General features: G+C 39.9%; 1 protein-coding gene across 2 annotated transcripts; it reads right to left on the bottom strand.

The window, feature by feature from the left end:
- Positions 1-6,950: 6,950 nt before the first annotated feature.
- Positions 6,951-25,344, bottom strand: OTULINL (OTU deubiquitinase with linear linkage specificity like). Of its 2 annotated transcripts, none has more exons than XM_020781282.3 (8): positions 25,212-25,344; positions 19,650-19,809; positions 18,965-18,996; positions 18,772-18,863; positions 16,003-16,152; positions 14,878-15,006; positions 12,415-12,687; positions 6,951-11,216 (listed from the first exon to the last, which is right to left on the bottom strand). In XM_020781282.3, the coding sequence occupies exons 2-8, from the start codon at positions 19,718-19,720 to the stop codon at positions 11,037-11,039; spliced, it is 927 nt and encodes a 308-aa protein (XP_020636941.3). In that variant the 5' UTR covers positions 19,721-19,809; positions 25,212-25,344; the 3' UTR covers positions 6,951-11,036. The 2 variants fall into 2 exon arrangements, with proteins under 2 accessions (XP_020636941.3, XP_072854605.2); XM_072998504.2 differs by lacking the exon at positions 25,212-25,344 and adding an exon at positions 19,888-20,422.
- Positions 25,345-26,770: the final 1,426 nt, after the last annotated feature.

Genomic DNA, 26,770 nt, shown 5'->3' with positions numbered 1-26,770 from the left:
CCGAAAGTGCTTGTATATTGGCAGGGGGAGGGGAAGTGGATTATTAGGGGGAGAAAAATGATCCAGCCAATATGATTAGATGGCTACATCACTGACAAGGGGATGATTCACAATTGATAACAGAAACCTTAGGATGATCTAACTTTTGAAAAATAAGTAGCTAGGCTGATCTTTGGTTCATGATTGGAAATAGCAAGTCTGTGTTTAGTTGTTTAGTTGTGTCCGACTTTTCATGACCCCATGGACCACAGCACGCCAGGCTCTCCTATCTTCCACTGCCTCCTGGAGTTGTGTCAAATTCATTCTGGTAGCTTCGGTGACATTGTCCAACCATCTCATCCTCTGTCGTCCCCTTCTCCTCTTGCCCTCACACTTTCCTAACATCAAGGTCTTTTCCAAGGAGGCTTCTCTTCTCATGAGATGGCCAAAGTATTGGAGCCTCAGCTTCAGGATCTGTCCTTCCAGTGAACACTCAGGGTTGATTTCCTTTAGAATTGATAGGTTTGTTCTCCTTGCAGTCCAGGGGACTCTCAAGAGCCTCCTCCAGCACCACTTGAGGTAATAAAGCCTCAAAAATATTTAGTAAAGTGGGGGGAAACTTAAAAAAAAACCTTGCCCACCTCCCATTCTCTTCAAACAAGCTGAATGCATACAATAGTTTAATGTTTTGTCCTTTTTGCAACCTGAGTTGCTGGCTAAACACAAAGCTGGCATAAACCTTTCAGACATAATTTCAGTATGTCTGAAAATGTACACAAAGATCACTGAGTTTGTTTTTCAACACTGTGACATCAGTGGGCAGAAACCATTTTTTTTTTGTTCCTTTTTGAGTTCCTTAAAGCCCATGACTGATTTTATCATTGTCACATACTTCAATTTCTAACAACATAAGTACTGACAGCAAGCAGTAAACTCACCAACTATAGCTGTGCTGTCATCACCACAACTATTACTAGCACTGCATGCACACATATCATTTCAGATTTGTTTTTAAAAAGTTGGCAGAGTTTTCCAAAAATTTCCAAACCAGGTTTGTATAGTCCTTGACATAGTTGCTTGGAGTAAACATTGCCTGTAGACAATACCATTTACCTTTCTCTCTCTCTGTAAAAGTGTGTTTGGTTCAAATTCTAAGGAAGGTCAGATTCTCCTACACAGTGTTCCTAAGTAAAAGCCTGCTACAGTGGATTTCTCTTAAAATTGTTTGCCGAGCCCTTCCACCACTGCCCCTTTTGCTGCTGATTGTTAGTACTGTATGTTCATTCCTGGGCATCCGAAAATAGATGCTGCATCCCTCAAAATGAGACAAGGTCCCATGATAGAAGTGAGTCATGGTGCAAACCTATGCATGTGCCCCCATAAGTAAGTCCCATTGTGTTCCTTACGTTTAAGGAGATGTCCAAATGGGCATGTCGAACGGCACATGGATCGCTGGTGGTACAATTTGATTCAAACCAAATGATGGCGTTCAGATGTGTTTCTACTTAGGTTGATCATGATGCTCCTTTAAGAGCTGTCACAAATCTTTCTGGCATGAGGCCAGGAGAGTTGACAACCCTGTGACATAATAGGTGGGTTATGGCACCTCCCTCCTCTATTTTCTTCATTTTTTTTAAAAAAAATCCCTAACTGATGCAGTAAACATTTTAATATCGTGATAGGCTGAAGCATTGTTCTTGTGATTTGCCACATCCTTTAATTGAAGAAGAAGAAGAAGAAGAAGAAGAAGAAGAAGAAGAAGAAGAAGAAGAAGAAGAAGAAGAAGAAGAAGACAGCTGCAAGAAAAGGCAGGGAATGGGGCTATCTCAATCCAGCCCCAGCAGAGCCTCAGCTGAGGAATATGGGGGGGGGGGCTCTTTTCCATCTCCCTGTCATCCTGCTTTCCTCTCACACCTGTACCACCACTGCTGACTCATTTCTAACAGGTAAACCAGGTTAATCTACTCATGAGTAAACCAGCAATCCAAAGACTTATAGGGACCCTTTGCACAAGAGACGAAACATCTCTAGTGTGAATGAAAGGATCACTCAAGTGAGAAATAAACTAGATTGCACTGAAGAAGCTTTTAGATGTGAACCAGACTGTTCCAAATGCCCCTGTCTGGGCAGGCCCAGGATTTAAGAGACAATTTTTCATTTGTAATTCTAAGATTTGGTTTGGGGACAAACAACAACAACAACAACCAGGTTCCTTAGAAGAGCAATGGAATAAAACTTTACTGACAGTCACCCCACCCCAATAAGTGGCTATGCCTTTCTCAGTTCATTTGCAATCTTAATTTTTTTTAAAAAAAAAATTAAACAAATAAAGACATGTATTGCCCAAGGTTGACCAATTGCCTAAGACTTCTTTATGCATAACTCTTTCCCCTGCATTTTAAAAACCATGCTCGCCCATGTAGAGTTTTATGGTTGTCTGCTGCCCTCTTGTGTTACCTTGTAATTCTATTTAACATGAAACACAGAACTACTACACCACATTTTTAGGTGATCCATGTTGTTTTTATGGGATGTGGTGGCGCTGTGGGCTAAACCGCAGAAGCCTGTGCTGCAGGGTCAGAAGACCAAGCAGTCGTAAGATCGAATCCACGCGACGGAGTGAGCGCCCGTCGCTTGTCCCAGCTCCTGCCAACCTAGCGGTTCGAAAGCATGCAAATGCAAGTAGATAAATAGGGACCACCTCGGTGGGAAGGTAACAGCGTTCCGTGTCTAAGTCGCACTGGCCATGTGACCACGGAAGATTGTCTTCAGACAAACGCTGGCTCTATGGCTTGGAAACGGGGATGAGCACCGCCCCCTAGAGTCAAACACAACTGGACAAGAAATTGTCAAGGGGAACCTTTACTTTACTGTTGTTTTTACACCAAAGTAAAAAACGTACTCATTTGTCCTTTTTTTAAAAAAATAAATAAATATGGCTATCATTTATAACATACAAGGACTGTGTATCAGGCAAAATCCAAAGAAGCAAGACAAAACAAACAAAAAAGGACAAAAACATGTGGCATCTTAAAGACTAAACATTATATTTTAATGTAAGCATTGGGGGACATGTCTGCTTCATCAGACATTAAGAGACAGAACGAAACAAAATGAAATATATAGATCAGTTTCACATTTTAAATATTTATTGGTTACATGAATTAATTAGGCCTATGTTTCTTTTACAGCCGTGTTGTAAAAACACTTCAGGAAGACAGAAAACAAACACCAGGTCTGAGCAAAGATGAGAGGTGGTGGTGGGAGAAGCCGGGGAGTTGAAGATGCAGTTGAACAAGAAAGAATGAAAGAAATTAGCAGATGAATCATGTGTGTTAATGTACAAAATATAGACAGTTTTTACCTTAGAGCCTTGCGATGAGAGATGGGCATGGTAGTAGTGAAGAAAATGGCAGTGGCGGTGGATAACAGTAGAAGGATAACAGTATATTTGGCCATGGCTTACGAAACCTAGGCTTATATTCAGCCCATTTCTATGGTTGTCCACCATGTGTATAAATTTTATCTCACCTGTTTTCTTCTGTATTCTTGATTTGTAATGATTCTCTTCTAAAACAGTGACTTTTAAATCTTCCACAGAGTGACCTGGTAATTGAAATGGCTGGAGACAGGTTTCTGTGTATTGTGGTCTCTGATGTCTGATTTATGGCTATTGATTCATTTCCATAGAGATTGTCCTGTTTCTTCTATGTAGAGGGCAGAGGGGCACTGATGGCAAAAGATGTCATAGATCACATTAGCTGAGGAAGAAGTGAAGCTGCCTTTGATATTCTGTATACTGTAGCATCGTTAGGTCCCGTGATTGTGTTGCCAGAATAGATGTGTAAGCAGAGTTGGCATCTAAGTCTGTGGCAGGGTGCAGTCTCCTTGTCTATATTGTTGTTTTGTGGTCTATTGTGTGTACACATTTGCCTGAGGTTGGCAGGTTGTCTGTAGGCAAGCATGGGTCTCCCACCAAGGGCTTTAGAGAGTGAAGTGTTTTTATCAAGGATGGGTCGAAGATTGCTTAGGATGTGTGTGAGTGGTTGTGGACTATAAGGGACAACTAGCTGTGTTCTGTCATTTTGACTTCTGAGTCTGTCTTGTAATAAGATACTTCTAGATATGTGTCTTGCTTTGTTGATTTGTCCCTTCATCACATGGGGTGGGTATTGTAGTCTGAGGAATTCATTTTTTAGATCCTTGAATTTGGAGTCTCTATCCTGTAGGTCAGAGCAGATGCAATTGTATCTAAGAGCTTAGCTGTACACAATGGATTTTGTTATGTGTTCAGGATGGAAGCTGCAAGTAGGTATACTGATCGTCAGGTTTCCACTATAACATGGTGCTAAGATGTCCATGTTGTAGTCTCACAGTGGTGTCCAGAAAATGCACCTGTTGCATAGATTGTTCCAGGTTGAGGTTGATGTTTGGGTGAAAGTTATTTAAATCCTGGTGGAATTTTTTCTAGGGATTTCTTTTCATGGGTTGAGATCAGGAAAAAAATGTCATCAATGTATCTCAAATAGAGAAGAGGGTGCATCAATTGAGGAAGAGTTGTTCCAGATCAGCCCTGAATATGTTTGCATATTGTGGAGCCATATGGGCCCCCATTGCAGTTTCATTGATCTGGAGGTAAGTTTTATTGTCAAAGGTGAAATAGTTCTGTGTGAATATGAAGTTATGGAGGGTAGTGGTTATGAGCGCTTCTTTTTTGTTTTAGATGGTGTTTGTGATAGCTTGTAGTCCATCTTTGTGTGGGATGTATGTGGACTGAAGTTTCCTTAGGAAGTCTGTGGTATCTCTTGTGTAACTAGGTGAATTGGTGGCCTCAAATCTAACCTAAGAAACCACAATACACATAAACATGTATCCAACCATTTCCGTTTACCAGGTCACTCTGTGGAAGATTTAAAAGTCACTATTTTAGAAGAGAGTCATTAGAAATCAAAAATACAGAGGGAAACAGCTGAGATAAAATTTATACACATGATGTACACCCCTAGAAATTGATTGAATATAAGCCAAGGTTTTGTAAGCCATTACCAAATGTAACATTTCCAGCGTTATCCACCACCACGTTATAATGCTTAGTCTTTAAGGTGCCACATTTTTGTCTTTGTTTTGTTTCTTTGGATTTTGTCTGATATGCTTGCACTAACATGGCTACCTCTTCCAAAAATACTATGATGAAGTCTGGTCTCTGTTGGAAGGATTAAAGAGGATGGGGGAAATCAAGGGACATATTTTGGGTTGGATGGTGATGGAAGATGGCATGCTAGTGTATGCAGCTGAGGAGTGTCAGATGATTTTTCAATATAACTCACCTGTTTCCTTAATTGCTATCTTCCCTTTTCAGTAACTTCCCAGTTTTTACTAACATCCCTCCCTGCCATGTGTAAGGTGAGGGATATTGTTCCACATTGTTAAGTCATAATTATGTCAGAATATGCAGGGTTTGGTTTCTATGGAGACAAAGGGACATGAAGGATGTTTCAAAATCTTAGTGGCTCACTGTAACAAGGCAAATACTGTCAATGTGGGATGCAAATTTCTTCATCCAGATTTATGTGGCAGACATGGGCACCAAGAAGGTGATACCATGATCAAATAATGCAGGATTTGTTGTTCATAAAACTGATGGATTTGGAGTATTTTTGCTGTCTCCATGACATACAAGGCTGATTCAAATCAGTTCAGCATTTTTAGTATGAATCCAGCTTTTCTCTCTCTGCCTCTAGAGGGCTTCAACGTTTTCACACTGGGAGGATTTGATTGGGTTTTCCCCCTGCAAATGTTGTTGTGAAGATGTGTGTATAGTGTCAGCATTCACCTCTCGCCAAAAAGCCTCTCCAACCCAATGCCACTTCCTTTTTTTAAGAACAGCTTCCTACCTGAGTGGGTATGATGTGCAAGAGAAGGAACATGAAAAAGCAAAGCACTATATGGTTTGCTGTAAAATTACTTTTTCATTTAAAGCTTCTCACAGCTTGCATTTCTGAAAAATGCTCTATAGAAACAATGTGGAAAGATCTTTTCATAGTCTCAGAATACATAACTTCAAATGCTTGAACAGTAATTTTGCAAAATACATCATGATTCACAACTCAGAATGATTCCATATAAGATCACCCCACCACTCATCTGTTACTCCCCTTCCCTTACTTTCAAGAAACACATTCAGGGATAACTGATTCTGGTGACAAAATAGTTTAAACTAGCTCAAAACTATATGCTTTATATAACATACTGTTCTGACACACACAGAGTGAAGAAATAAATGGGACGAATGTGCCAAGGAAAGGAATTTTTGGACTATGGTAGATTAACAGTCTCAGAGGGATAGCAGAATATGTTGTACTCATTGCTAGTCAAAAGGTTCCATGGCCTTGACCCTTGTCATTCCTGGCATGACCACCCTCCATACTGATGATCTTACACAAATGAAGCATGCAAATAAATCCATCATCTCCATCTGAACTCCCAAGAGGAGTAAACCGGACAGAAGTCTACCATTTCAGAAGAACGAGGCTAACAATTAGATGCAACACTTTATATCTTTAATTTAATATAATTTAAATATATTTAATTATATTTTTAATTCTCTGCCTTTACTGCTTTTCAAGCCTTGCAAGTAATCTTAATGAAGTTCTGTGCAAATATATGTAACAGTGAACATATGTGAAGTAAGCAGACATCAATCTGAAGATCCTACCAGTGACAACCCAGTAAGTAAGGAATGTCTTCCCTTAACACACTCCTAACTGCCTGGAGTAGGGGACTGGGTAAATATGGAGGTTTCACTCAACTTAATGGAGCATATGTTTGTGGATGTATTTGTTGCCTTTTAAAAAAATTTCATCTCAGCAAACTCATCACTGTTCCAATTCCCTCCTTGTTCTATTTTTGAGGCAGCTGAAGAGCCAAGCACAGGTATAATATTGCTCTAATAAACATAAGTAATGATCTACTGACTTTTGAAAAATTATAAATGTTTATTTAAACATGTAGAACGTGGTTAAAAAATCTGAAACACCACACAAGCTTACAAATTTCTGAAGACTACAAAATAAACTCAACAGCAAGATCCTGATTATAGTACTTGACTCGTTTTGGTCTTATTGTTTTCTGTGCACACACAAACAAGAACATGAAATAATTTTTTTTAAATAGTCCAGCCTGTGTCCTCAAAAGCACATGGTACTTAAAATGCTCCACTGTTACAAAGATTAAAAAGATCAATGAAAAAATCTTGTTGATTTACAACCATTTTCCCAAGACACATGAAATGGATAAAACCAGAGGATAAAAAAATGGCACACACACACTGTAAGTTATAAAAGCAGTTTGTTATATTACACTGATATAAAAATACGGTATTCATTCCCATGAAACACGCATAATTCCTGTTCCTAAAATGTTGATGGCCATGCTGTGATGGCATACGAAGGCATGAAGAGCAGAACGTAATTTGAATAAAGAGCAAGACAATTAGTGCTTTTATCTGTGAAGATATACTTGAGAGCAGAGGCAGTGCCTCCTGACATTTCAGCTATCTGAGTGACAACTTAATTAGATCCTCCGTGGTTAGGGTACAACACAGCAGCTTTTCTTTTTCAGAATTATTTAAAATTTTATTTATACAGAAAACAAACTGATAAATATCTAAACACACAGTGTTCCCCCTCACTGGGACTATTTGGGAATACCAACCCTTGTGGAGTCCCATTTCCCTTACAGAATTGCATGGACCCTTGTGATGGGCTTTACCCACTTCTTTTTCATCAACACAAAACCCACAAATTCTCCCCATATATCTATAAATTCATCCTTGCCTGTTACCCCCTCTTAACTTATATTACACGTATTTTTATCACTAATAGCTATATCCCAAATTTCTCTATACCAGAAAGTTAACTGGAAATGAGATGTTGTTTTCCAATTCCTGGCAAAAAACAATCTCACCACCCTTAACAAGTTGAAATTATTTTCTTGGCCAATAACCTTCTTTCTTTACAAATACTGATAAAAGTGCTGTTTTAGAACACACAGCAAATTTTAGTTTGCTTATTTAATTTTTTCCATTAAAAATCAATTGCCAACATTTCAATATACAGTGGTGCCTCGCATAGTGATTGCTCCGTTTAGCGATGAAATCGCTTTGCGACAAACATTTTGCGATCGCAAAAGTGATCGTTTTGCGATGTTCCCTATGGGGTATTTTCGCTTTGCAATGACCGATCGTCGCAAAGCGACCATTTTCACACAGCTGATTGGCGGTTTCAAAATGGCAATTGGGAAAAAACCATGGCCACCTGCTGTTTTCTGGGACGGATTCCTCGCTTAAGAGGCAGCAGAAATGGCCGCGCTATGGAGGATCTTCGCTGAACTATAGTTTTAAGCCCATAGGAACGCATTAATCATGTTTTAATGCGTTTCTATGGGCTTTTTTATTTCGCACTGCGACATTTTCATTCTGCAGCGATTTTTGCGGAACGAATTAATGTCGCAATGCGAGGCACCACTGTATTCTCACATTCCCACCACATGTGAAAATAAGTACCTTTCTGGCACCTGCTCCAGCACATTTTATTACTATTTGATTTAACTTCACTGGAATAAAGTATTATCTCCAAACTAACCTATATATGTTTTCTTTTAAACTTACTGATAGATTTTAATATTCTAATATGTCATATATTTTTCAAAGCACTAATACTTTCTTCTCCCAAATCAAATCCCCATAACATTTTAAATGAGTCTTCCTGATCTTCAGCTTCTAACAATATATTATACATTTTACTTAGTATCCCTTTCACTACTTTTTCACTTGCACTTTTGTTTTGTAACATTTCTTGTAAATTCCTTATATTTATCATTTGTTTTTACCAAGTTCTTTGCCCACTACTCTAACTGAATAATATTATATCCAGATATGCTATCCATACCAATAATAATAATATACCAAGATATGTTATCCATATTTGTTCTTTATTTTTATTTTTCTAACCAAACCTTCATTCTAATAACCTGTGACTTCCCTGATAAGTTCTCTCTTTTAGATTTCCTGGGAATTTATCCAATTCTGTCACCAGATACAGTGGAGAAACTGGTGAGATAAATATTTTCCAATGTCTATTCCAAATTAGGGCTACATTTTTAAAGAAGGCATTTTCTACATTTTTACTATGTTATTATTTTGTTATGAAAAGAATATTGCTCAGGTTCAAATGCATTATGTTTCCATATTCAACCAGAATAATTTATTGGATTGTGATATGATATCTGGTATGTTTTATTTGACTGAGAAGTCCCAACCCTTGAAATGTTTTAGATTTATACTGTCTCCTCTTATTAATCTTTGAGTTCTTATCTCTGTTACAAATTTTATTAATCATGTTTTGCTTATCTTTATTGACAACATAATAAATAGAAAGTTCATCTTGGATATTATATTCATATTGCATATATCAGCTTTTTAAAAGGGAGAACCAGGAAAAGAATATACAAAACAGGATAAACCACTGAATTATGCAAATCTTCCTAATTAAGGTTGCTGGGTTTTGCATTTCTTGGTACAGAATTTGGAGCACAAATGCAAGCCAGAAGGTATCCAGTTACTCTCATCTATACCTGAAGCACTATCAACCTTACTGACTGGTACCCTTTTGACAAGTGAAGCTATATAACAGTCCTTACGATAATGATCTAGTTCATCAGATGACATGCTGAGTCAGTTGTAGGTAGTACGTTTCATGAACTTACGTACTTGGACAGATCAACACAAATGGCTTTCTTCCACTTTTCTGCTGTGAGAATGTAAATCAAGCCTCTATTTGCCATGTTGTCTAAGCTAGTGTGGGGCCTTGAAACTGTGGTCTCCAGGCCATGTCATGCAGCGTGTACAATGTGAAGGTAACAAATAAGTTTTTGCCAGAACAGAATTCCAGTAGGTATATGAAATAATAAACCATGATTTCCCACAACATGAGATATAAGCAGTGCTTCTATTTGGTTTTAAAATATGCTGTGAACTTTCTAAAAGACTTGACATAACAACCATGGCTTGCTATAAAGTCTCAGTTCATGATCCTGGGTTCATTACACCAGTGGTCCCCAACCTTGGGTCTCCAGATGTTCTTGGACTACAACTCCCAGAAGCCTTCACCACCACCTCTGCTGACCAGGACTTCTGGGAGGTGAAGTCCAAGAACATCTGGGGGCCCAAGGTTGGGGACCAATGCATTACACCATAAGTCCCTGCTTGCTCAACAGAGTTCAACAGGTGGGGGGAGCTGTATAGGAGACTAACTAAACAGGAATGAAGGATCCACAGACTTTTTGACTCAAAGAACATAACTAGATTACCAGTTTATATCCAGCATATACCAATTTCATGCCACACCTTTCCCCCAAGCAGTTCTCCCAACTGTCACTTTGTGATGATGCTGGGAATTCTCTGTTGAGATATCTCTACGCCACCTCTGTTGCAGAACTAGAGGTCCCAGGAGAAATGGAATGACTTCATTTACAAGCCTGTGGTGTCCACATACCTAAAATGAACAGATCTTAATAGCACAGTAAAAGCTTACTAGGTGAATTGGCACCTATATCTAGCTTGTCCCATTGCCAATCACATTTATTCTTAAACATATTGCTGTTGATAACCTGAAGGTGGCATACATGTTACTTTATGTGCTATCAAGCTGGAACCGGCACAACGACCCAAACAGAGCTTTCAATATAACTGAGATATTGAAGGAATGGCTTTACCAGTTCCACATCCCGAATGAGCTTCCATGTCTGAGCAGAAATACGAATCCAGGGCTCCTGAGTCCTAGTCGATTACTTATCCACTACACCAAACTGGGTATCTGGCATACGTGAGGGTTAAATAATTTACCTGTACAACAACCCTGTGAGGTAGATAAGTTGAGAGATGGTTTGGCTCATGCCCTGGTGTACTTCTAGTCAGTCTTAACTGTTTGGGTACTTTACAAATCATCAGCAGGGGATGCAATGTCAGATGCTTCTCTTAGCAGCATCAGAAATGAGTTTTACATTTTGATAACAGGGATGTGATAATGACGGTCATCTTCAGTCAGGAGGGAGACTTCATGCCAGTCCCTCTGATAGCCCTCTAAGCAGTATTCTTGAAAAACATCTGAACTGAACTTACAAATCTTATAAACTATTATCTTTACTTCAAGAACATATCCAAGGAGAAACAGTTCAACCTGTGGAAGAGACAAGGCAATTTTTAAAAAAAGTTTAACAAAAGCAAATATATTTAGGGGGGAAATACATTGATAGAATGTGGAAATTAAGTCTGATGGCATGAGAAGGGACACTGTTTTACAATTACATTGAAGAAATTTACCAAATAAACACATGTATGTATGTATGTGTATATTATGAATGTATTATGAATGTCTTATAAGTTGAAATAACAAAAAAACAAATTTAACACTAGGTGCAAGAAGTTATGGATGTGGTGCAGATTTTATTGCTATGCAATGCAATTTACTCAAGATGAGAGAGAATTACTTTATGATGATTGCATTTATCTTTTCCATATATGAACTTCATCTCAAAATATCATTTAATAATAATTTCATAAATTTAAAAGCAAAGTGTGCTGCTTATATATCGCCCCATAGTGCTTCAAGCACTCTCTGGGCGGTTTACGTGTTAATTATGCAGGCTACACGTTGCCCCCCCCAGCAAGCTGGGTACTCATTTTACCGACCTCGGAAGGATAGAAGGCTGAGTCAACCATGAGCCAGCTACCTGGGATTGAACCCCGAGTCACGAGCACAGTTTTGGCTGCAATACAGCAAACCACTGCACCACGAGGCTCTAAAAATGTATAATTGTACAATAATAATTTCACAAATTTAAAAAATGTATAATCCTGGCACAGATTATAATTTGGAAAATGTATCCACTGAAGTTTCAGTGAAAAATATTTGCTACAACTATATTATGCTTTTCAGGAAACCGCTGTAATTAAACTGTATATTTGAACAATACAATGAAGAAATCACCCTGTCAGGAGTAGGATTCACAAGAAAGTGAACTTTCTTTTTCAGAGAAGCAAACTTTTTTTAAAAAAGAAAAGAACTATGTTTTTATGACATCTCAAAGATCAGAGAAGTGGCCGAATAAGATTTCCAGTGGTCAGGGGGTTATCCTGCCACCACGAAAAGCAAAGACAACATAAAGCATGCAAAATAAGCAGGAACAGTCAGGATGCCTCTCGGTAGGGAACACTGATTTTGTTTCCACTGCATTTTCCCATTGTTTTCATTTTGTTCCCAGCCTTTGTTTCCTTGATGTACAGGAGATTCCCTCCCAAACACAATCTCAACACAACCAACTGTTAGAACTTTTAAAGATTTTCTCAAATGAGACAGAAACTTTGAGCATAGTTACCTGATCAAGACTTCTTCCATCACCTATGGAATTCAGATGATTCATCATGTAGCTTAAAGGGTCCAAGGAAGTATCCTGTGTAAACAGGCTGTAAAAGAACCTTGGGATACCCTCTTGTTTGTTGCTGAAGCATTCATAGGCTTCTATTACTTGGTAGAGCATAAAAAATTTTATGGCCTCAAACATCTTGTGCTCCGTGTCTTCATCAGTAAAAATGGCACAGCACAGTTTTCCTCTTTCATATGGGTCTCTAATGCCACTTATCTCCATCCACTACAATTTATGGGAAAATAATATTTTTTAAAAAACCACTTGTTATCATTGCTACAAAAAAAATGTTAAAATTAAGTAGTTGGTTTATTTTGGCCAAAGTAGCTTTGCTATCACATATACTAATGACCTAATTTGCTCGTACCACCTGGCCATGAGAGGGGAGCGTTAGCATGCCCAGGATAAAACACCCTGGCCAGGAATGCAACCATTAATGAGCAGTGCATTTCCAGGAAGACTTATGTAATTTCCCTGACATATGCATAAATTTAGATACTGGATTCCGTCCAATGAGTTGCAGAAAATTGGGAAAATTTTAAGGAAAAAAAAATCTTATGCAGGCAACTCTGACTCCTGAAAACGGTTCGGTTTCACAAACACAGCATGATCAGTGACCATGGAGTGCTGAATGAGCAGGAGAGCACACAGAAAACTGAAAGAAGAATGAATGGAGCATCCTGGATAAGAGCATGTCTGAAGAAAAAGCACTGCATAACTTCAGTGTTTTATTACAGGTCAAACCATGTGCGCATGTTTCCACAGTTGCAAAAGGCTCAATTTAAGTTCCACAAATTCAGTCACAGCATTCTAACTGCACTGAGCAGCTGCCCTGAAAGGCAGGTTACCAAGTTTGAGAATAAATAGCAAAATCCTAAGCTGAAGACTACATCCACAAGCAACACAAGAGCACATAGCTAAACTGTGTAATTACTTGATTTACAAGGCACAGAAATTAATGGCTGCAATCTTGCAAAGCACGAAAAAAATGCGGTGGGAGGTACCACAGAAAAGCATGGATCCATTTCTGTTTTGTCTCTATCTGTTCTGCCAATCCTTTGCCTCCTTCCTTCTCTATATAATAGAAAGATGTTCCTGGGGAATTTTGCAAAGACTATACAACATAGGTCAGACAACAGTTTGAAGCAGGAGCTTCATTGCTCAGTGGAAATTTTCTAGGTCCAAAGGAAGAACATATTAATTGTTAACACACTGGAACTTAAACCAGGCATAAAGGACATGGAGGGTGGCTACAGGCCCTTAACAGCACACCTACACTGCAAAAGTTACTCTCTCAATAAAACTATTACTGGAGGACAAGTAAACTACTCCTATCTCCCTTCAAAGAACTCTGGGTATTTAATTCCAGGACGAGAGAATGTTTAGTTCTGCATACCATTATATAACAACAATTTACTGTGCTTTTTGGGAAGATTACATAGTGCAAACATGAATTTCAGAAGTTCCTAGTTTATCGTTGTGGCGTCCGCCCAGGTCATGAATATGCTATCTGTATGGATCAACAAGATTGCTGCAGAGGCGGAGTCACGAGATATAAGATTCTCTGCAGAAGGAGGAGGAGATTAGATTGGAGTTTTGAGAAGGGAGATTGGGGAATTGGGAGTTTTGAATACAGAGAGAGGGCTGGCGGTTGAGAGTGGATGAAGTGGGATGTTTGGTACTGATTGTACCTTCATCACCTGTACTAATAAACAACTACTATGTGGCTCCATTTAAATGACACATTACCTGGACCTCTATTATTAACAATACATAATGTTGATATAATCAACTGGTGGCCGCTGAAAGGCATGTAGCTTGTGCCCTATGTTTGGTGAAACAATCAAGGGACAGGCAGGAACGTGACAATCGTGCAACTTGGTTCTATTATACAAATGAATGTCTGAAAGTGGCAGCGCACTGGACATTATTAAGGGTGAGGAGGCCAAACATTGCTTGTTTTTCTGTTTCCACTTATGTCCTATTATTACACATGCCAACATAATGGAAATATGTTTATGATTAAAGAGAAATTCAACATTCTTCCAAATACTATCAATAATCTGAGCATCTTCCTATCATAAAACATTGCCAAGCTCTGAAAATTCCACTGCTGCCTAGTACAATCACAGCCAAACAATATGAGGGCTGCCAATCAATTAAGATGTTTTAAAATTAATTAAATACATCTCTATATAACCAAACCCCCAATACAAATGGCTTTCTAAAATAGTAAAAAGAAATGTTCACTTCGTATTACAGAAGTCTGCTAGATCAAAAATATCATCCCTCTCATTCAATGTCTATAACTCTCCAGTTAGAATTTCCCTCCATATTGGTTTTATTTAAGTTTTAGTGCCATTTAATTATTTCCCTTGACAGCTCCTATCAACCTATTTATATTTTTTCACTTACCTGACTTTTTAAAGTTTCAATACATTTACGTAATTTCCCTAATGTATTGGAGCCAGTATACTTCTCGGGTCCAAAACTATATTGCTGGATCCAGTTACAGCCTTGTGAATAAAGAAGTTTCTCAGGGATCTGAAAAAGATAAGCACACAACCTTGGCTTCAATAGAGTAATTCAACAGGAAATAAAGATTCTAAATAGAATGAACCCCAAAGAAAAAACAGGTTTTGCTTTGATGAGACATGGAAGCATTGGGAGGAGAGGTGTAAGTCATTTACACTTCTTTCAATTAATCAAAGTAGTTCCTGCAAATCTGCTTGCTTGTTACAATTTCTGAGAGATATATTCAGTGGAGAAACTTCTTTCCTTGAAATGGACAGAAAATTCTACTTGTTCAATTTATGAGAGTTGAATTGAGTGGAAAAGCATAATCTTTCCAAGAAATAAAAAGAACTGTTGTTGCTACTGAACAAAAATGTGTTTATGGTTAAATAGCACTGTGTCATGACACGATCAACTTGTGCATGTAATGGGCACATTTACTTAGAGGCTACAGAGAACATTACTGTAATAGAAATATATACTGGATAGAAATGTTTTTCCAAATGTATATTTACAGCTCATAGTGATGTTATTGAAATTACTAAAATATAGAATAATGTTCAAAGGATTTCCAGAAGAGTTCTACTTCGGTAGAAAGAATCTCTTTTTTTAAAGGACAAAAGCAAGGTTTCAAGTATACTAAATTATGGGCTGATACAATCAAAACTCTAATGCAAAGACATTAGGCTCAGAAGTAATCTTCCTCAAATTAGTCCATACCAATGCTTCTCATAAGATGGTGTTATCAAAACTTGAAAATGCTTCTTTCACAATAACCTGTCAAAATCCAATGCTGTTTGAATGTATCCTGTACTTTTTCAATAGGTAAAAAAGGGGGGAGAGGGGGGGGAAATCCAATTTATGAGATCTATCAATGGCACAAGAGACTAAAGGGGCTGTCTCCAACATATTTTTAACCTCATTCTGAAAGTCTGATGTTCAAGGATCGCATAGTCTTGGATCACAAGTATAGGGTAAAATCAGAAAATAATTCAACTCGTATTGCATTGTTTGTTCAGGATGTACCTTTAGGACATCAACTGCCTTTGTCCATGATGGAACAGGAAGACCTTGGCTAAATATCTGGAACAATACAGCCCTCAGCACACAATAACTATCTTCCTTGACTTGTCGTAGATATTTCACATGATGTCTCCAAAACAACTGTTTGTAAGCCTTTAAAAGAAAACAACGATTATGATAAAAATATGTTTCCTGAATTCTGGATGACTGCAAATGAGTGGATGGATCCACTGTTCAATGCCCATCCAAATGCAGAGCAAGATATATGGCCGTACTATGCAGCAAGGAAGGGGGTAAATTTTGGATTCCACTAAGAGCAGCAGCCTGTAACATGAGTCCAAGATGGAAGAATTTTGTGAGGGAGCTCCATAGTTTAGATGCCACTGCTGAAAAGGCCTTGCCCTGTATCATCACCAAACTCCTCATGCAGTAGGACACACTGCAGAGTCTGCTGAAGACTTCATTGGGAAGGGAGATACATTTAAAAGAAGTATTTCCATTTATTAGCAGTTTGAAGTCCAATATATTTATGAAGACAGCCTCTTCTCTCTTTGATGAAGTAACTAAGGAGGTAGAAACTGGAAATGTCAAGGAATGTAGCTCCAGCCAGCAATGACACTTAGGAAATACTTCTTCCTAGATCCAGATGAATATATCCAAGGAAAGAACTGTCTCTTCTAGGGCAATGTCCAGTTGACACTGACACCCCTTACTGATTAAAAAAAAGACTGATTATTCCTAGCACAGGGATGCCATTGAAATCCACAAGCACCAGCAGAACTTCAACAAAAAAGAGGAAAGTTTGAAACTCAACAAATCTTGGCTCCCAGCTCTCAAAAATACAGTGTGCAAAAGGTCAACGAACTCTACCCAGCCACAGAGACCGGGGATCACTACACACAAAAGACCAACTAATGACACCCATCAACCACAGTGACAGATAATCTCTCTTCCTTACCACAACAATACACCCACAAGACACACTAATCACTCATCTACAGAAAAAGACAAAAGTCTATCTCACAGCCATAAATACACCACTCCCAAGCCAACTACACCAGAGCACAGAGTGCTGTCCTCTGAAGATGCCGGCCACATAGTCTGGCAAAACGTTAGGAAGAACAACATTCAGAACATGGCCAAAGAGCCCAAAAAACCCGCAACAACCATTGCTAGCTACCTTGACATTAGCCTCTTTGTTTGTGAAGCAAACTGTTTAATTGGAAGCATTAATATACATCAAAAGGCACTAATATACACCACAGGCAACTTTGAAGTGGATTGCTGTGGGCCAAATGGGGTCACCTAGAGTCAGGTAGAGGTGTGATGTGCTATTTGATAAAATCCTCAGATCCTAATGGCATATCAAACCTCAATGACTATTCAGTCCAGCAGTCAATTTTACTATATTGTGAAGTGGCTAAAGAAGAAAGTAACTTCAGGATATTAGCAAATTAAACACTTCCTCTGCTCCTCTGTGGATGGGAAGAGGAGAGGTGAATTACTTAAAGATTCCATTATTCCTGTACAGATTCACTGCACCATTTATAGGCAAATGAAAAATAACAGAAAGCTTCTTCCTGGAAAATCTATCTTAATACTAAAGAAAAAGCTAGGCCTTGTGCAATGCCTTCATCCTACTCTTGCACACAAGGGGATCAAACTGGAAGCTTTCCTTTATGTCAAAATCACAGTTTCCAGCTATACAGTGATGCCTCGACTTATGAATTTAATTGGTTCCAGAAGATGGTTGTAACTCAAAATGGTCGTAAGTCGAAGCACCATTTCCCATTGAAATGCAATTAATTTGTTCCAGCCGAAGAAAAAAAAATACCCCCCCAAAAAAAAGTTTGATGAAATTAAGTCTGATATTTCTGTCCTGAAAATTAAAGTGTTTGACCTCTCCAAACAACAGGAGGACAAGAATTTACAACTGGGGCACATGAAAGAGGATACGACACAGCAAAATCAAGAAATATAGAAGATTAACAAAGCAAATGAAGGAAAAAGTAATAAAACTTCAGAAGGACTCAGGAAAAGCTGAAACCAGACAAAACCAACATGAAACACCAATGACTCAAATCCAGATGAAGAATACATCACATATTCTGAGAATACCATAAACTCAAAATGAAGACCTCTTAGAAGCTACTACAAATTTACTATCAGACTGGGCGAACTGTGAGAAGGATTAAATTAAGTGGAATATAGATGAGGCCAAAAGAGCACCCTCAGTATTTATTTTAAAAAAATCATCTCCCAATAGAGGTACAAATTAGATTCATTAAAACCACATATAGAGACAAAATTCTGAAAGCAATGCAAGATGAGCAATATATAAGGAAGGAATCTGAAGACAATGAAATATATCCCTTGGGAAATAAGAAATAAAGGGAAAATGCATGAGAATGGAGAAAGACTATCAGCTACATAATCAATAATTAGAATAACAATATATCTGTCTGAATTTGATTTTTCCCTCTTTTCTTTTCTTTCTGATATGTGGAACTAGTGAAGAGAATGTATAGAATTACTATTAAAAATATTGATCCGTAATTTATCTGTTCAAATCCACCCTCTCCGAGGGTACCCCATCTCTGCTGCCCCTTAACCTTACTCTACTTTTATAAGGAAAACAAAAAAATATATTTAAAAAACTACACACAACAAATAGCAAAATGACAAAAAGGTGAGTTAAACTGTGCTTGGCCAGCTGTACATAAGAATCCCATTTTTGTGCTTTGCAGCGTCACTCTCTCATTCATACCTTACCTTCCTCATTTGCTTGGCCTGTTCTGTTTCTCCTTTCCATTCCTTGGCACAGTAGCCAAGCAAATCAACTTCATCCGAAACGCTGTTGTTATCTAAATCAAGCATAAATGTTAGCTGATAAAACTGACCTGTTTGAGATAATATAAACTTTTATTTTTTAAAAAAGCACACACAATAATACTGTAAATTTTACTTGTGAACTTTTTCTGCAGGTATCTGCTCCACCTGGAAAGTCAAACAATAAGAACAATGGTAAGAAAATATGCAACAAGGGAGATTTAATTAACTTTTATAGCTGGCTACCTGGTGGTTCAAGAATGATGGGGCACACATATCACTCCGGACACATTTCTACACCTAGCAGATGCTCCCAACCTTGCTTAAAGGACATACAACAAGGCATTCATTGCCTGTGCACTGCAAGGTATAGTGTACAGCAGTTTGCAGCTCTCTCTTTGGTACAAGTTATATTCCTTTCCCTTTCCAATTTCCATCCCCCCCCATTTTTTCCCAGGAACTTCAAAATTTCTGGCAATTTTATACCTTGAATGAAGAAACCTCTAAACTGCAACGTTTTGTTGCAGGTCCCACTTGTACCTCTGAATACCAAACACCAAGCAGCAGAATAAAGGCCACTACCTTCATACCTTGTTGGAAAGCTTCCAGATAAATTTGACTGTAACAGCTCAAAACAACTCAGTAAGGACAAAGCATGCTCTGTGGCCTCAGGACACTGACTGTTGGGGAGGGGGGGGGGAAATGGAAAACCAAGGGGAAGAAGGAACAGAATTCTAGACAAGGTGATATTTAGTCTGATGTAGGGAAGATATTTATCACACTAATGCAAATTAGGCACACACACCCCTATTAAAACCTACCTTTTCAACAGATGGGCAATATATGTGCATAGTTGCCTACAATACCATAAAGCAGTAGCAAGGAGAGCCATGGTTAATATACACTGCCCCTTTATCACTTGCAGCCTGCAATAGACACTGTGGCTAACTGTTCAGCTCCAAGACTGTGATTCATTGTATCCTAAAAACAGAAAAAGAATTATTAATCCTCACAGTGTTTCCCTCTTAGCAATGCAAGTTTTTTAAAAAGAGACTATACCTGGAATCCTTCTGCTGCTTGGATACAATTTGTGCAACCTGTTATGGCTAACCGATGAGGTGCTGAGGCATATCTTGGTTGTATACACTAAGAACATGACCAAGCATGTGATTCAGATGGACTTCAACACTTTATCAATTGGACACAATTAGCTGAGACATGTTACTCAGCAGTTACGCAAACATCAACAAGATTCTGGCTTACATTTACTACTTTCTTGACATTTCGATGACAGCTCTTATAATGGCCCTCACATCCCTTGATACTTATTCTCATAAGTATTTTGGGTGACACAGCAAAATGTGGGAAAAATCAGGCAATCTGGTAAAAGCATACAGATGTTCAAAATGCAACATGCCCAACTAAACACATTCTGCAGTGCTCTGCAGTCCAATAACCACCTGGAAGGTCACAGCTGCTCAGCCCTGCTCTGACAACCACACAGCTAAATAGGGATACAGGTTATTTTAGATTCTTCTCTTTGGCTGCTGATGGTGACAGAGCAGAGAATAAGAAGGCTGTCAAAAGAGGCAAGCATTAATTCTAACTCTGGACTCAGGTATGGTAGCCATTATCAGAGATGTAAAGGTTTTGAAAAGCAAATAAACCCACTACTAACTTTGGAAACAGCAGTATTGGCACTTGATGTTTGATTGGTATTTATAAGACAAGTTAAAACAGATGTAAAAAAAAAAAGATCACCTCCAAAGTCCCATCCTTTACTCCTCCCTCAACCCTTCATACACTGCTTCCTGGAAGTGTCTGGAAATCTCATACCGAATCATATATAGCCCAGCATTCTCTATAAAATAAGAACTAAACTGGATACTGTATTAAATGTGTAATGGCCAGTTAAGGCTGATTTTCTTTTAAGTCCCAAGCTAGAACTGAAATGGACTAGGTTCCTTGTGCCCAGGTTTCCCTCCTCAGTTCACCCTACTACCCATGTGTGGGCTAAAGAAAAAGAAGGGAAAAGGAAACTCTGGGCTGACCAGCTTTCAAACAGGATATCTTTCCTAGCTGTATCTGGAGAAGCTGGGAGATGAGTCTCAGGACCTTTTGTATTAAAAAAAACTCAACATGCTCTTCAACTGTACATTGTCTCTTCCCCTGTCAAAATGATTCATGGGATCTGTAGATCTAAATGCATGAACTAGACCTCAAACTGTGCATAACATAGATGGATGTTGATAATCAGATTTCAGAAAATACTCATTTGCCTTTCAAACAGTATTTGCAAGAGGATGGCTTGCAAAACAGCCCTTATCATTTTGTAAGGGAAAAACGTGCTTGGCTGAAATGTTTTAGCTACAGTGCTCAAAAAAGGAGGGGCATAAAAGACAAACCAACATCTGGACTTTGGAGTCTGACATTTCAGACACAAGGAAGAGAAACTATAGCAGCTTATTTTGTTTGTATGCCTTCATATGCCACACCTATGGGCTGACTTCAGTGCTTCTATGAAGTTTGTATGTTTGTTTTTTTAAAGGAGAGCTTAAAAATTGCCTAGCTCTTTCACATTTGTGGCGCTGTACCTACAGGCCTGCTCTGGAGGCTGCTTTTCTGCTCTAGCACAAAAATCTAAACTTTCTTGGTTAAAAAAAATAGCACTTCCTTCCCTCTGCTATATAGCATATGACATAGACATGACCAATGACAATGTATCCCATTGCTGCAACTATGTAATGCTTTATCTCTTAGTTTTTTTAAATGTGTGTGCGTGTGAGTGAGTTTATGAAGTGATTTCCTCATTATACAATATCAGCATAAGAATAAACTAAGAGAATAGAGGCAACATTTTGCAAAAGTAATTTGGAGGCAGGCTTAGGTTCGTGGAAGCATTCGTGTACTCTCTACAGATGGTCACACGTTCAATCCTTAGCATCTCTAGCTCAAGGATTTATTTTATTTATTTATTAGATTTCTATTCTGCCCCCCTAGATAAAATCTACTCAGGGCGGGTTCCATTAAACATTAAGAACTAAAACAATTCAAAACAATAATGTTAGTAATGCTCAAGATGGGAAAACTGAAAATTATAATAAGAATAAAGTCAAATATTGACAGGAGGGAAGGGCTGCCAAAAGAGCCAAGTTTTTAATTGGCTCTTTAAAACACCCAGCGAGGGAGCCAGATGGATCACTGATGGGAGGCTATTCCAGAGCCGAGGGGCCACTGCTGAGAAGCCCCGGTTTCTTGTTCTTTCTCTCTGGGCCTCTCTCGGAGTTAGGCCCCTCCTGGCTATGGCGAGTGATTCGGGTAGATCTAGGTGGGAGAAGGCAATCTGCCAGGTATCGAGGTCCTAAACCGTTTAGGGCTTTACACGTCATCACCAACACTTTGAAGTCAATGCGGAAGGGAATGGACAGCCAATACAAGGCAGCCAGGATGTGGCATGGGGGGGGGGGCCCTGGTGAGGGCTGCTGTGCTGTTAGAGTACACAGCCCTCACCTAGATAGGCTGGTTATATGGCTTTTTATAGGATATCGTTTGTATCATCATTTATAAAAAAGTGGACTCTTTCCTCTGAGTGTAAATCCTTACATACATAACAGTTTCACTCACACACAGGAGGGCACCCTACAGTTGCAGAAGTACAACCGAGGGAGGCGGGTTTAGGAATCAGCCTAATGATGATTTAGTGTGCCCATTGGCCACACCATACTGTACATTAGAAGGCATGGCATGCAGTATTCAAAGGAAATAGCATGGCTGACTGGGATACCAAAGAGAAAAGGATTCTGTACTGTAAGATCTGAGATGTAGATTCTACTTCTATGTTCAAAATATATTTTACCCTTGACACAATCTCATTAAAGAGGCCAAGTTTTGTTTCTTAGTTTAGTGCTTTTTCCACTGTAACACAATAACACAGGAATGCTCTTTTAGAAGTATTAAAATAATTCCGGATTCCAGCAAAGCTTTACCTTATCCCTCCATCTATGCAATGCCTTATGATTTATTTATTTTTTCATATTTTTTATTCAGGAGACTTTGAAATCCTGTGAGTTCTTCTTTGCATATAGCTCTCTCTCTCTCTCTCTCTCTTTTTTTTTTTAAGGAAAGCATGAAGAAACACAATGTTTTCTCTCCCACTTCTAGCAGAATGCTATTTCCTCTATTTCCTTGCCATAAAGTAGGAAAGGGGAATCTTCAGCTTAAGGTACATTGTAGCCATGAGGCATCCTTGCATAACTATACCCACTGCCCGACATCACTGGTTCATCCATACCCTCTTACATTTTAAAGTTTTTAAAGTTTGTCTTTTATGTTTTTCTGCTTCCTTTGTTTTAAGCCTCCTAAAAAGTGGTCTAGAGAAGACCTTCAAAAGTTCAAATTGGAATTTGGGTCCATGTCAATTCCCCAACCTTGCACTAAAGAATAGGGAGGGATATAAATATCAACATAATGAGAGGATCCTAGACTCCCATGGAAAGAAAAAAGGAGACTCAGAATAGGCAGCTTTCATTCATTATATTGACAAGACTATTTCTTCACATTTTATGCCATCTCCAAGCATCTACTAATGATTGATATACAACACTGTCACTTGATATCGTACATAAATCTCGAAGAAACCCCTCCTCTGTCCTCTGGTGACTTCCTACTCACAAGTCACTAAAGTGGATTTAAGTCCTTTTTTGTGTATAAGAATAAAATATAAGAAAGGACCATCCTTCCTTCAACATTGATGCTAAATACATAAGTGCTAAATTAAGTTTCCCATGTATTCAAGGCATCATGATACACACTACTTCAATAATCTGTATAACCTGGTATTATGATGAAGAGATGGGCCAGGGAAATGAGCCATTCTAGAAACCCTCGCTCTTGCAAACATGTTGAGCTAAATTTTAGTGAGTCCAGACACACAGCAGCCTTCCTCAAGGGGTTGCTATTCAGACCTTTTGGATGGCAAAAGGTCTCAAAAGTCCCCCAGCAACAGCTCGTGTATCTACAATAAGCACACAGCTCTAAGGCATTTGGTCCTGCACTTCAGGAAGGGAGCTGAAATCCACAAAAGCTCACCCTTATTAGCCGCCACCAGACACTACAGAGGATCCCAATTTGGGTCAAATCCTTCCCCTTTCAGCCTAATTTTCCAATGAATGTGACAGGCACAAATCACCATTTGCCCTGTTGTGCGAAGCAGGTATGTCCTTAAATGTGTCTAGTATGTCCTTCAGCCACAACACTGAGAAATTACCCTAAGGGGTCTGACAATGTGAATTTATCCGCAAAAGTTCACATTAAAAAATATAGAAGGTAGTCTTTAAGGTGCCACCACGGTTTTGTTTTGGTTGACTTTTTACTTCTCTTTTGCTTGTACCTACAGTCGTACCCTAAGGGTGAGCAGAGAAAAGGATGCAGGGTGTGCGATCCAGAGTAGGTAAGGCTGATGGTGGTACCTCAGCCCAGCTTCCTAAAGGCTCCTTCCTGCATCCCACTGAAGATTCCGCTGCAGCGTCAGGGGGCTTTCTGCTCTCTCAGGTCGGACTCGCGAAGTTTGTTGAGGCTGCTCTCCCCCCCCCCCCAATTTGTTTCCCGCCACTTTGGCGGTCTCAGGGCGCCTACAGCTCATGCCTCACAACCTTCGCGTACAGGCCTGGAGAGTTGTTGAACGTTGCAGAAGGGAGCGCTCTGGGACATACGCAGATGGCCGTCCCTTGTCCTCCTTGTCCCCCCCACACACACACCGCAGCCCAAGAAACGACGTCGCGCAAAAAAAGAGCATTTTCGTGCACGTGGAAAAAAGCCCGAGAAGCGAAGTCTACGAAAACCACGGCCGACCACGTTCAGAAATGGCGCAGTTGGCCCCAGAAAGCGATTATCTGACGAGGAAAAAAAAAAGCCGAAGCCTAACTAACCCTCCCAAGCCGCCTTGGCTTCCTTTTCTGGGGCGGGAGGTGGAACAGAAGTAAAAAAGGCTTACGCTCACTTCAGCTAACCCTCTTCCTCAAAAAGAAAACAAACAAAAAACCCCACCATCCGAAACCTCCCCAAGCGCGCCTGCCTGCTCAGACCTCGGGCGGCAAGGGAGCCGGGGGGGGCGCGGGGAGTTTCTTCGCTACCCAAGGGGAGGGGAGGGGGGGAAGCCCCCGCCTTCTTCCTTTTCCGAGCGCCCGTCGCTCCAAGCAGGACGACCAGGCAGCTTCGGAGCGGTTTCTGCCAGAAATGGGGGCCGGGCCGCCTTCCTTCTTCCCCGGCCTCGTCCCCTGAAGACAGCGCCCGCCCCACCCCACTCCGCCCGCGCCCAGCCGCCGAGGAGAGGGCGCCCCCTCGCCACACGCCCCTCACTCCATCCCTCGCGGTGCCTTCCTCACCTGCTGCAGCCAGAGGGGGGGCGACGGCGGCAGCGGCTCCGGCTCCTTCAGCCTGCCGGGGAGAAGCGGAGGCGGCGACGGAAAAGAAAGGGAAGCCCTGCTTTCCGACGGCCGCCCCGCCTGTGGGCCAACCGAGCGCGACGCCAGCCACGCCTCTGGGGGGGCCGGCGGGAGCCCTCGCCCTACTCCAGAGCCGAAGCAAAACAAAGCACCGAACGAACTTGAGCCGCTTTTTAATGAACTTTCCCCGCTTTCTCCGATGGAGGCAAGCCTGTCAACCGCCTTGAAGAGCTTAATTCCTCGAAGGCAGGGGTGTAGCTGGCCAAGAGTGTGTAGCCGCTCGCGCATTCTGACAATCCCTAGAGCAAACCGGCTCAACGTAGAAAAGCCCCCCGAAACTACTACTGGCAGTGGAATCGAGCCAGAGCAAGACACAAAGAGCAGGTCTTTTGTCAAGCTGAGAGCTCTTAATTGCTCATTCAAGGCCGATCACCAACATTTTGCATTCGGAGAAGAACAGTTGGCAACAATGTATTTATTGCTCCAGGGGGGGGAAAAACCACATTTCTTTACCAGCTCTGAGCTCTGAGCTCCTAGGCTCAGAGGGAGCAGGTAGATGTGAAGTGTTGTGATTGATACGATGTCATAGTAATGTCACAGTCGTTGCTATGTTAACGGTTCTGGAGCTTTGACCCTGCAAGCTCTGGCTCCACTATAGCATTGCTGAAGGTGGCAGCCGTACATGAGGACATGGAAGAGGAGGAGGTAAAAGCTTATTGCAGTCAGTTTTGAATTAGAAAACAAATGGGGGAAGCCCAATGATAATAGAGCAGGCCCACTCTTTTAACAGTTATATAAAAGAAAAGTGGGCAGAACAATTTACAGCACTGATCAGCAATGAAAGCTTATCTCAAAAGGAACCTCTCAATGTTTTATCATATAATGAACATTATAATATTATTGTTGCATAAGAGTGCAGAAAGGATCATGTGCTCGCAGAGCAAATCAAGATTCTGTAAGGCAATTCTAAAATGGGGACAGGTCAAAGCAAAAAAATTTACTGGACTTTAGATCAGTACCAAGTTTGGCACAGTCTGTTCTAGCTTGGCCCCAAATTTGGGGAAGTTTGGGCAAACGTTTTTTGAGTTATGAGTTTTTAAAAAGTGAAACTATTTTATACTTCCCCCCCATTCAGAAATAGGTGACCCTAAATATCCCCAGATTTAAAATATATCACATACATTGAAAAGACCAATCTTGCTTAACTTGAAAAAGAATGGCTGCCTCTGGATTTCTTTTATTTACAACAAATCCAGGTTGTAGGGGTTGAAATATTGGTTCTTGAAAAAGGCCTCCCAAAAGAGATGAACAATGATGTCTTATCACACTGAGTATGCCTGGTTTTGACAGTAAGAACTTAGCAAAGCAGATACATTTTTGCAGCTTCATGGACAGGAAGGGAGATACTTAGATAGCTTATGGCAATTAAAGGTTCCAGAAACAGAGTCAAAGTGCAGTTTTTTCCTGAAGAGTCAAATAAACAAGCTTGTTTTTTAAAA

The sequence above is a fragment of the Pogona vitticeps genome, chromosome 4, assembly GCF_051106095.1.
Source record: "Pogona vitticeps strain Pit_001003342236 chromosome 4, PviZW2.1, whole genome shotgun sequence".
NCBI classification, from domain to species: Eukaryota; Metazoa; Chordata; class Lepidosauria; order Squamata; family Agamidae; genus Pogona; species Pogona vitticeps.
Note: the sequence above shows the minus strand (reverse complement) of the source record. Positions and strands in the feature narration are given on the sequence as shown.